The sequence below is a fragment of the Phaseolus vulgaris genome, chromosome 10, assembly GCF_051622355.1.
Source record: "Phaseolus vulgaris cultivar YP4 chromosome 10, ASM5162235v1, whole genome shotgun sequence".
NCBI lineage: Eukaryota > Viridiplantae > Streptophyta > Magnoliopsida > Fabales > Fabaceae > Phaseolus > Phaseolus vulgaris.
The window spans coordinates 43,575,579-43,587,924 of NC_143507.1; the positions used below are offsets into that span (position 1 = coordinate 43,575,579).

Below are 12,346 nucleotides of genomic sequence, written 5' to 3' on the forward strand. Positions count from 1 at the left end.
AAATATTAAATATAAAATTGAGTTAAACTTAAAGTTATAAAATAGATCAATTAGATTGAAGGATAAGGACCAAAGAAGCTGAATCTTATGAATACTAGGACAAGTCCCTACTTCTATTAGTGTTACTACACAAAACAGAGACAAGCTTTGCTTCTATCCATTACAGTCAGCAAAGGTATATCATTAAGTATCAGAGCATGTTTATATCATTCAATGATGTATGATAGGCCCATCAACTATATACTTAAAAATAAATTCTTTTATATTTATTTTCTCACTAAATCTTTGGTTTCTAAATGTTACTCAATGATGTTGGACAAAGATAAAGAGGGTACACACAATAATTCGACTTTATAATAATTTGCCAAATATACCAGTAAATTCTTTTTTCCTCAGTTTATGTGGTTGATATGAAAGTTCACATAAACATAATCTAGACACTTCCCATCAGTAGCAATTCTGCAAGAAACTTCACAAGCTCAACTTGTTCTCTTGCTTGCAGTTCCAATTAATTTTGAGCAGCAACCTTACCTACTTGATTAACGGTATAATTATTAAACCTTTTGGTGAAAATAGACCATGAACATGTCATTCATAAAAGAAGCTGAATAGTCACCAAATATGGTCTATTTTCCAAAATTCTAATTCTAGAGTTTTTGAGATTCAATACTACTAGAATAACAACATTTCATAATATATAAGTGAGTTCAAATCTCACTTTATAAATCGATTTTATAAACTTGAGTTAGACTTAAAATTCACTCTTTAATATGATATCATAGTTATCTAGAACTTACTTCAGGAAGAAATCCTACATAGAAAAGAACATAGCCTCACCTTATAAGCCGGTTTTATAAGGTTAGGTTAGACTTAAAAAGTTTGCTTCTTAGTATGATATCAAAGTCATTTAGAACCTATCTTAATAAGAGTTTGTTGAACTTATTTCTAGTCGATGTAAGATTACCAACACATATCCTTACATCAAGATCTGCGAACTGGTGTGTGAGACTATATTTATGAGTAGTCCGATAATCAAATATACTTATCTTTCTTCTTGAAATAATAATTGACAGCAAAGTAGTGTATTATAGAATGAAAGATTTTGTGTACTGCAAATCACTTCAGTGTATGCAAAAGTGTTTGAACAGAAAGAAGTAGACACCTTATCTGCCAAAGTGATGATAATGGCACTACTTTTATTTATTTTTTGTGCCGAAAGGAATGTGAGATATTTGGTAAGTCTAAATCTACATTGGATCATATCCATATTCCAAAAGGGTTTTTGGCAAGTTGCATCAGTCTCCTCACACACCACCATACCATACCTGATCCAAATGAGTAGCCATGCAAATTGCACTGCAATAGCAACTTCAGCAGATAAAATCAGGGTCTCTTTTTGACTCATTAATTCCTTATTATCCAATTGCCTTATCCATTATGGTGCCATCAAAGTGTATTGTCACACACAGTCTCTTCAAGACTTAAGAAATCAAACTCATTACACATGTATCAACCATGTTCACACAAACCACAATCATATTAGTTCTTACATTTTTATTCACTAAATTTTATATAACTTAATTTTTATTTTAATGTGCTAATGAATCTTTTCTTTTTCTCTCGGGTGGGGAATCCTTGTGGACTGTTTCTTCCTGCACCTCCATACCTTCTTCTCTCACCTCCATATATTTTTAAATTTCCAAAAATGCCCCTCTATACTATTCTGGATTACGTAATTCGGAAGTCATTTTTCAAATTTGTAATTAGCTTCCGGATTACATAATCCGGAAGCCTTTTTTCATATGCAGGATTAATTTTTGAATTACATAATCCGGAAGTCTTTTTTCAAATGAGTTTTCGGATTACATAATCCAAAAACTACTATATGGGGGTGACATAAGAAGGATAAAAATGTATTTTCATGTTGTGTATGGAGGTGGCAGAAGAAGATATGGAGGTGCAGGAAGAAATAGTCATCCTTGTGTTCTAAAATTCAACTTGTTTTTACAGAAAATAATTACCAGCTTGATCAGAATCGAACTCATTGAAGGCACGTGCCAAAGAAGAAAGGATTTTGCTTCCTGCACTCTCATTATTACTAACTGCACACCCACTACCAATATAAAAAGACTAACATACCCTTTCTCACTGCAGTACACCACCACTGTTGTAGAAGAAGAAAAAGGGAGGAAGAATACTACAGAAAACTCATTTTGGAAATCTCATTCTAAAAAATATTATGTACATTCTATAAAACTTGTTTTGTAATGTATTTCATAAATTTCAAATATCTAGTTCCAAAAATCTTATTTCAAAAATTATGTTTTGAAAATCTTATTTTGAAAATTCTACAAATTTCGTTAGAAAACTTGTTTCAGAAAATTTTCAAAACAAATAATTTGAAAGTCACTTTAAGAAAAGATAAAATGATCATTTTAAAAATGGTGGGAATACAACAAAAAACTGTGCAGGGTGCAGGAAGAAGAAGCCGAGAAAAGACCCTAAAACAAGTCTATAGTAAGTGACCCAACCCATTCTGTAATGGGCTGGCTTGAGCCCAAATGGTCCAAGAAAGACAATTGGACTGTTTCTTCCTGCACCTCCATATCTTCTTCTGCCACCTCCATACACAACATGAAAATACATTTTTGTCCTTCTTGTGTCACCCCCATAGAATAGTTTCTGAATTATGTAATTCGAAAACTCATTTGAAAAAAGACTTCCGGATTACATAATCTGGAAGTTAAATAAAACTTCCGAATTATGTAAGCCGGAGAATAATCATGCATATGAAAAATGGCTTCGAGATTATGTAATTCGGTAGCTAATTACAAATTTGAAAAATGACTTCTGGATTACGTAATCCAGAATATTATAAAGAGGCATTTTTGGAAATTTGAAAACTTATGGAGGTGAGAGAAGAAGGTATGGAGGTGCAGGAAGAAACAGTCAGATAATTGTTATTTGCACTTCTCAATTTTATTAATATATTTATAATTTATAATTTAAATTTTCCAGTTTCCAGATTGTTGAAATTTCAAAACATTACGAGAGCTTTCTGTAACATGTTACATTCTTAATATTTCGGAAAATACTTTTTAGAATATTGAACTTTTCAACATTTTAAAAACTCATTTCTGAAATATTTTAAAAAAATAAATATTTAATATATCCAAAAATTATTTTTCCGAATGTTCTGAAATTTAAACATTTTAAAAATGCTTCGAGATAAAAACATATAAAGTGAAGGTACATCAATAAGTAAAAATTGCCCAACAAAAGCGTGACTTGGGCCAGCAAAGAAAAGCCCAAAGCAAAGAAAAGCCCAATTACTAGTTAGAGAGAAACTGAAAAACGCTCTTTGAGGAGCCACAAGAGAGGAAGAAAGTGAAGAGTGTATTATCGAAGGACATCATGAGCCGCTACGACAGCCGCTCCGGTGACCCCACTTCCTACCGTGACCGGAGGAGGTAACCGCCGCTGCCATTTAATCTGAACCCTAATTTTCTGGAAACAGACATGTTCCTTTTCCGATCAAATTCATTTTTTTTTGTTATTTTTATCTTTTTCTAGACTCCCTAGTTTTGTAGATTTTGCTCGCCAATTTAGTCAGATTGTTAGATTTTCACACTCTTAGCACTAGTTGACGTTGACGAGCTCAGTAATATCCAAATATAATGTTCCCGTTTATTTTTTAGTTTTTTTTGTTTCTGACTCAATCTTCTTTTTTAGTTTTACTATAGTGCCGAATTTTAGGGTTTTTTTTCATGGAGGAAACATTTGGTACTGCTAGTTTAGTTCCATTGGCATTTTTACAACTGTATGAGTCCGTGGTAATAAATCCAATCCATCAATCAATTGCCTTGGTAATTTCACTTTCATGCTTGTTTTTAAAGGGTTTATTATATTATATTATATCTTATTTGGTTCCAAAGAGAGACTCTTGCTATGCCTTAAAGGGAGGTTTGAAAGAGGGGATTGGGGAGTGGGGAAGGATGGAACCTGTGAGCTCACAATTGATGTCCTGCAGCCTAGCCATTTGAGTTACTTGTGGGGACAATGGTTTTATTTGTTTATTTATTTTATTTTTTCCAATGTGTGAACCGAATTGAATGGTATTATGTGATTCTCCATGGATCCAACTTCACCTAATGAAGTTATGCATTTGTTGTTGTTGTAGTCATTGCCTGCCACCACTCGTAGTAACAATTTAATGCTCTGTAAGCTTTTACTAAAGGAGGAGTATTGGACGTGTCATAATATCATATTATTATATTCTGTTAAAAGACTACTTAGCTGAGTAGCAGGGTGAAGCAACCCTAGGTTGCTATGTGGAACTCAAATGACAAAGCAGTTTTAATAGCCGTCTCTGCAGCTGGAATGACAGCCAAAATATCTGTTTTCCTGTGCTATATAGCGATGTTATCATTACATAAGCTTCAAAAGTCCATTTTTACCTAAGAAGCAAGCTTTTTTTGGGTTTAATGCTGTGTTTTCAACCCATTTTGTAATGTGTTTATCTATTTTTGCTTTAGAAAGATAATAATCGAATTTGAAATCCTTCTTCCTTGATCATTTCACCAAACATTACCTTGTTTTGACCTTTGTTTCTTTGTACTCTCCAGGACTATTTTTTTTATATGTTCTGTTATTTCTTCTTACATTAAACTTCCCAATTCACATTCTGCTATTATTAATCTAATTTTTTGTGTGTTTTCCTATTAATTTCACCACCATCTTTCATTTTTTGACTTCATTAGAATGCTCTCTTTGCTGCTAGATTGGTGATTGTGTGAGTCTAAGCCAAGACAAGTTATTTCTGTCGCGAATCTCTTTAATTTTGTGTTCTCTTTTGTTCTTGAATACAAACACATGCAGTGTAAACTTTTTAGTTTGCATGTAATATTTAAAATAGCAGTCATCCTGTTTCCTTCTATCCTATGAAGCAGATGCTTAGTTAGACATTAGAACGGTATAGTGACACAACAATTTTTCCAAATTTAGGATACATTAACAAAATATTATTATAGAATTTATATAAATGTAGAATATTGATAGATAAAGAGACATTGATCATTTATCATTAATTCAAAACTATGATCACAATTTACAAAAAGACTTTTGTGATTATAGTAATAAAATATAGTTTTTTTCCATATCATAATCAGTCATAATTAACTATATTAATAAAAACTTCTATGTAGAACTTAAAACAAGTATTGACTCCATACAACAACTTACAATTCAGAAGCTTTGTTACATTTCTATCTAATGCTAATTGAATCATTCTCCTCTCCTCTCCTCCGATACTATCATCTAGAAAATGCATAACTTCTTAATTTAGTTAATGAAAAGAGAAATCTACCATTTAAGAAGCCTAACCTAACATCATCATCATGTAGGTATATTTCCACTAATGTTTATAACCTTGTAACCTTTTTTTATACAACAATACCCTTAATCTTTTCTAGGCAAAAGTCAAAGGTTGGTTATGAATGTACATAAACCAAATATTTAGTTGCTTTTGGATCCATTTTTTGTTCTCTAAGAATGAGCGAATAAGCATATAAGGAGATTCCTATCATAATAACACCAGGAAGAATATGGCTACTCAAGAAGCTTTAAGACAAAATTTTCGGATACTATTCAAAAGTAAATGAAGCACATCTAAGAAAAAATTTAAAAAGTCAAATGAAAAAGATGGGATCGATACGTACATGGAAGCATTCCAAAGTATCAAATGAGTATGTCATAAAAAAATTGAAAAATTAAATGAAAAAAAATAATGGATACTTTTCAGATACATATCTAGAATTATCAGTATTTAAAATGGATACTTTCCCATTTTTGAAGTATTTGGGCTTCATAGCTTCTATCCTGATATATCGTTTTCAAAGCTGGCTGGTATGTACCACTATCTGAGATTTGATAAATCCTAATTCTGACATAATATGATTAGAAGTGTAGTGGACTATCAAGTATTCGTATAATTAAGGAATAGAGCATTGTAGTTTCAAAGCATTATTACTCAACATATGTTAATAAGAAATTCTATTATTCAACCATATATTAATGTTGTATTCTTTTATTAAGATTTTATCCTTACTTCTTCATCTTTACCCTGATGTCTACAGTTTCAATGCTGGTAATCTTATATTTTTTTATTACAATGTTTTGCTGAATGACAGTTTGTTTTGTTAGTGATTCTGGCCTAGGTGCATCTACAGGGTTTGGTGGTTCTGTACAACACTCTTCATCAAACAAGAGGGATCATGATGATGGTGGGTCACCAAAGAGGAACCTCAGTTTGGATGGTTTACCTCATTTCGAGAAAAACTTCTACATTGAGTCACCGGCAGTAAGGGCAATGACAGATGCTGAGGTTAATGAGTACCGGCAGCAGAGGGAAATAACTGTTGAAGGTCGAGATATCCCCAAGCCTGTCAAAACCTTTCAAGATGCTGGTTTTCCAGGTATTTCTGTTTTTTTATTTATTTCTATTTCATCAGTTTTACTTTTCACCTTCTTCAGCTTAAAGTACATGACTCATCTTCTCATTATTGCTTTATTTTGCATAAAACTTTGACAAGAGCGGGTAGTTTGGAAGGATTATTAGTTGAATGGGAAAGATTGTCAAGCAAAATAGTCTGCTAAAAATATTTTCCTAATAGTTGAGGAATTGGTTGGCTTATTTTATTCAGAAGACAGCATGTGATTGCTGTAGATTGAAGTGGTCAAAACTTCCTGTTTGCAGAATATAAGGCAAAAGAAAAGAGAAAGACATTTTTGTTTATAATTGATTGTATCATGATTATCTTGCAAAATTTATTCAGATTATAGGATGACATATTTTAAACAGCATACTAATTTTATGGCCTTGATTTCATCCAGAATACGTGTTGCAAGAAATTACAAAAGCTGGCTTTACTGAACCTACACCCATTCAATCTCAAGGTTGGCCCATGGCTTTGAAGGGGCGTGATCTGATAGGAATAGCAGAAACAGGTTCGGGGAAGACACTTGCTTACTTGTTACCTGCCATTGTGCATGTTAATGCTCAGCCGATTCTAGGTAAGTAAATAAGGAAACAACTAAGATGATCAAATTTCATATTGAATGTAAGGGTGCCTTTTTTTTTACTTTGCTCTGTCTCTCTTTGCTGTCCATTTATTAACAATATATTTCAGATCCTGGAGATGGACCTATTGTGTTAGTATTGGCTCCAACTCGTGAACTTGCTGTTCAAATACAACAAGAGGCTACTAAATTTGGTGCATCGTCTAGGATTAAGAGTACATGTATCTATGGTGGGGTTCCGAAGGGACCTCAGGTGCGTGATCTCCAGAAAGGTATGTGTTGAAGTATACAAAGCCATGACTTTTGTTAACTTACTTACTGACTGTTCGTTGCCCCTTTGTACAATTTCTGTTCCCTCTTTTCATAATTGCAAGTGCACCAAAACATAAAGATAGCAAGAACAAGTATGAGTATCAATCCAACAGGGATTTGATTGAATGCTTTGCCATTTTCACTAATTGTACGATTAAAGTTTCTTTAGCTCAGAGCAGAATAAATAGAAATTAATTGTAAAAACAAAATCTTGAGAAAATAAATATAAAACAATTAAATTTATAAAATAATTTTTTTATCAAGCAGGTAGCGTGCAAAGCTCTTTAAATAAAGAAATTTAAGCGTAGAGTGCAGAGTGTCTTTTAAGGGAAAATCTGGGGTCACTCAAGCATATGGGTGTTGAGTGCTCTCTTTTGGGTGCTCAACGCTTGCTTGCTCTCAGCCACCTGCACGCTAAGGTCCCCGGAATGATGGCGTTCATCCTCTATGTTGGGCGCCCAATCCCCCTTCATTTTTGGCTGTAAATCTTTTTCTTTTTTGATTCTTCTTTCCTTATTTCTGCAAAATACACTAAAAGGATCATTTTCTAATTATATCCTATAAAACTAATAACTTAAATTAAAAGACTAAAATCAACAAATTATCACAAAACGAAGAGATTAAAAGAAAAATATAAAATATAAACAACTTAATTTATTTAAAGCTTCTTTACAAGCTAATAATAATCATGAATTCTTCTTTGCTTCTGTTAATTTTTCTGAACAGGTGTCGAAATTGTAATTGCCACTCCCGGAAGGTTAATTGATATGCTTGAATCAAATCATACGAACTTGCAGAGGGTCACATATCTTGTATTGGATGAAGCTGATAGGATGTTGGATATGGGGTTTGATCCTCAGCTGCGGAAGATTGTTTCTCAGGTTGCTTTATTTAATGATGTGGCCAATATTTTGAGATAGTAAAATTTCAAGAAATAGCTTAGTATTGTATTAAGTATTGTTTGTCATAGTAGCTAGCTAGTAGCTATATTGCTAGCATGGTAGTAAGAACTGGAAAATTTATTTTCTGAATCTCTAATTGAATAATGATTTTAAGCTAATCATGTTTGTAGGACTCACATTAAAATAATACTTCTATTGATAAACAGCTATTGCAAGCAAAATCCATTTGAGATGCTCTCACAATTCATGATCAATAATAAAAATACCCTGTGTGTGAATAAGACATGTAAAAGCACAATAACAACCATAACTTTAAAAACATAAATCTAGGGTAATTTTAACATAAAAAGTGTCGTATAAGCTCCAAAGTAACACTGTTACAGCATAATAATAACCTGCCTGCTACATAAATTCAGCAAACAATAGTTGTTTGCTGCTGCACAATTCAGCAACATATACTCCCACTAAAGCAGCAGCATACATTCGTATAACAGTGACTACTTGCTGCTGCACAAATCAGCAATATAGTTTCCCAAAAAAACTAGTGCTGTTACTGCCTAAAATCAGCAAACAGTGGCTGCTACTGCTGCATAAATTCAGAAATATAGCCTAAAAAAACCTTCAATCTGACATCATTCATTGTCCCCAAGATCAGCTTCGGTCATCTTCATCTTCCTACACCAGTCAATGTGTTAAAACAGAGAAAGGGACAGGTCATTCTCTTTTTGCATGAACAGATAAGAACAGAAAAAGGGAAGGAAAACTGAAGGAGACAGCAGTAGAATGGGTAAAAGTGGTGGAACAATATCAGCTACTTCCCTCCCTTTTTGTTAGGGTTTTGAAACCCGGTCACACATGACCCAACCTCCAGTTTAGGTGTGACCCTTGTTGCACCAGAACTCGGAAAATATGGCTAGAGATTGTGATTCTGGCAATATGCTCTGCGGTATGATGTGGACCGACTACACTGGTTGGTAGTGCATTGGCAAACAGGGATTTCAGCTTGTTTTCTTAAATTTGTTTTTCAATTGTAGTTTAATTTTAAAAGCTAAAAAATTTAATTTAGCCCACAAACAATAATATTTTCTTCTTTTGTCCCCTAATTATTGTACTAGCTGTACCTACCAATTAATCCTACTTGATTTAGAAAATATGTTCACTGAAGCTGCTGATTAAAAAAGTTTTTTTTTGTCTTGGTCATCTAATCACTGTTTGGTTTTTTGTTTTATTTAGATTCGGCCGGACCGTCAAACTTTGTATTGGAGTGCTACCTGGCCGAAGGAGGTCGAACAATTGGCACGGAAGTTCCTTTATAACCCATACAAAGTAAGATATTAAGATATTTTCATGTATTCTCTTTTAAATTTCATTCCTCTATCTTGAAATGGTTTTGGTCTGAAATGAATTGTTTTAAGAAAAATGTATTGTAATTTGTGAGAAGTGTGTATGCATGTATGATGTAGGTGTGTTTAAATAACAACTTCTGAAATCATTGTGCAGGTAATTATAGGGTCTGAAGATTTAAAAGCTAACCATGCAATACGTCAATATGTAGACATTGTTTCAGAAAAGCAGAAATATGATAAGTAGGATGTGTTCTGCCTTACTTTTATTCTCATTGCATTTAGGACCTTATAACATAGGGCCACCTAATGGAGTCTGCCTATTTGTCAGATTGGTGAAGTTGCTAGAGGACATCATGGATGGCAGTCGAATACTGATATTCATGGATACCAAAAAAGGATGTGATCAGATCACTAGGCAACTCCGCATGGATGGCTGGCCTGCACTTTCAATTCATGGAGACAAAAGTCAAGCAGAAAGAGATTGGGTTCTCTCAGAATTTAAATCGGGAAAAAGTCCTATTATGACTGCAACAGATGTTGCAGCCCGTGGTTTAGGTACAAAAACTTTTTGCTTTGCTTAATTACTTGGCAGATGTTCTTATAGTTATGGATATATCAGTACTTCTTACTTATTTTGGACATATTAATATTAAATTAATGTTGTCCTACCTTTCTACAATCTTGTATATTAAATTCTTTTTTACCTAATTTTTTTGTCTACTTTTTTCCAGTCTTTTATTACGTGTTTATATTATGCTTGAATTGCATGGCTTTTAGAATTGCCCATCTGCTGCTTGAGGTCAATGCCATGATTAGTCCGTCTTGGCATTTTGTTGTGACAAATGGCGAAAAGCTGCTTGTGTTTCATCATGACTTCCAGTTTTACTTAATGTATGTCTTAATTCTTCTACTATTTGATTACTGTCATCAGATGTGAAGGATGTGAAATATGTAATAAATTATGACTTCCCGGGGTCACTTGAGGACTATGTCCATCGCATTGGGCGAACTGGAAGAGCTGGTGCAAAAGGAACTGCCTACACATTCTTCACAGCTGCAAATGCTAGATTTGCAAAGGAACTTATCGCCATACTTGAGGAAGCTGGACAGAAAGTGAGTCCTGAATTAGCAGCAATGGGGCGTGGTGCACCACCTCTGCCTTCAGGTCAGTTAATCCGACCCAAGTATAACTGGACTTACAAAGTGCATCTAATTTGTTGGTCCTCTTCTCATGATGGTAATTGTTGTTTGTAGCTATTAAGTGTATGCTTGTTTGGTGTGGGACTTTGTGCATATGATTCCGATACACTCACCTAGAAGAAGTAAACAATGAATAACATTACATATCACATCACATATCGTTGTGTTTAATAGTTTTGCGTGGGGTTTGCTTTGTTACTCTGGATGGCAGTCTTCTTTTGAGCTCATTTTGGATGGTTTTCTAGCATTTTTGTGGTGTTCTGCTAACGGTCAATTAAAGGTATAGGGTTTTTGATAGATCTTCAGAGATATTGGCGTGCTGTGTTGCATGGTTCTTGATCTTTATTTATTTATTTTTCACGTTACTCTTTATTTTGATATCTGTTTTTCGCTACAGGATTTCTTATCCTCTCTACACTTGTATATCTCTCTAAATGAATTCTATTTATAAAAAAATGCTTCATCCTTCCTAAATACTGATTAACCTTTCATGTAAAACTATGGTGAATGTTTATCTTGTCATTTTTATCCAAAGGGATTTATTGTGTTATCGTTCAACAATGAATGAATCAGGTCCCCGAGGTTTCCAAGACCGTGGGAGGGGTTATGGCAGTTCTCGTCCATGGAGCTAATTGATGAAGGTGCTGACAGACCTACTTGATTGATTGATAAATCACGCCATTTGTGTTGCTGCTGACGCTTTATTGTCTTGATAATTAGTGTAAACTTGTAAGCGTAGTAATAGGAATTCAGTATTCCTGTTCTATAATTTTTGTTGAAATGTCCATAGAACATGTACCATCAGATAATTGTTCATAAATCATAGTTCATACCTCAACGATTCACTTTGCAGTAAACGAGGATAATATATATGGTATGACTTAAGCACAAGAACACAATCCAAAACACTACTCTATTTGGTGGGAGAATATCAAAGTTTTAGGTATCTCATTAAGTAGTTTATTCAATGTGATGTTCTTAACATATCTCTTTCAAAACCAATGTCTGGAACGATTTTCTCCGTTGATTTGGTGGTAGCACTTTTTTCTGTGACATGGTTTAATTATCATATTATGTTTCTAACATAGTTAATTCCTTAAAATTTAATATCCACAATTATTGTGTTCTTAATAACTTTATTGACCTATTATTCAATTTGCAGCACTTGCTTTTAAGTAATTATTTGTGGTTTTTAATAATAAATATGAAAATATCAATAGTTAGGAACTGAAACTCAAATATTCTTTAAGGTGTAAGAGTTAAAACATCTATCAGTTTTATATCAAATAGTTCATTCTATTTAATGTTTCCAAACACGAATTCTTATTGAAAGGAATATAATTAATTAAGTGTGATAGTTGTATAAACTTGTATGAGCCGCAGAGTTATCATGTATAAATTTATTATTCAATGAAATAAGTAAAGAAATATGTAATTTTAATATATTATAAAAGATAATATATTAATAACACAAATATTACGAATATTTGCTTAAATAGATTGACATAT

The 12,346-nt window shown here is 33.2% G+C and overlaps 1 protein-coding gene across 1 annotated transcript; it reads left to right on the top strand.

Annotated features, from left to right (window-relative positions):
- Positions 1-3,312: 3,312 nt before the first annotated feature.
- On the top strand, positions 3,313-11,766 carry RH20 (DEA(D/H)-box RNA helicase family protein). The gene is made up of 10 exons (XM_068621401.2): positions 3,313-3,470; positions 6,202-6,473; positions 6,892-7,071; positions 7,188-7,349; positions 8,116-8,270; positions 9,525-9,617; positions 9,792-9,877; positions 9,966-10,192; positions 10,569-10,802; positions 11,411-11,766. Exons 1-10 carry the CDS (start codon positions 3,415-3,417, stop codon positions 11,467-11,469), a joined length of 1,524 nt encoding a protein of 507 aa, XP_068477502.2. The 5' UTR covers positions 3,313-3,414; the 3' UTR covers positions 11,470-11,766.
- The last annotated feature ends 580 nt before the right edge of the window (positions 11,767-12,346 follow it).

Bases quoted from the DNA above. Each gene is read 5' to 3' on its own strand.
- RH20 (XM_068621401.2), top strand. From the start codon at position 3,415: ATGAGCCGCTACGACAGCCGCTCCGGTGACCCCACTTCCTACCGTGAC. The intron at 8,271-9,524 runs GTTGCTTTATTT...TGTTTTATTTAG, and splicing joins TGCGGAAGATTGTTTCTCAG to ATTCGGCCGGACCGTCAAAC. The intron at 9,878-9,965 runs GTAGGATGTGTT...CCTATTTGTCAG, and splicing joins GAAAAGCAGAAATATGATAA to ATTGGTGAAGTTGCTAGAGG.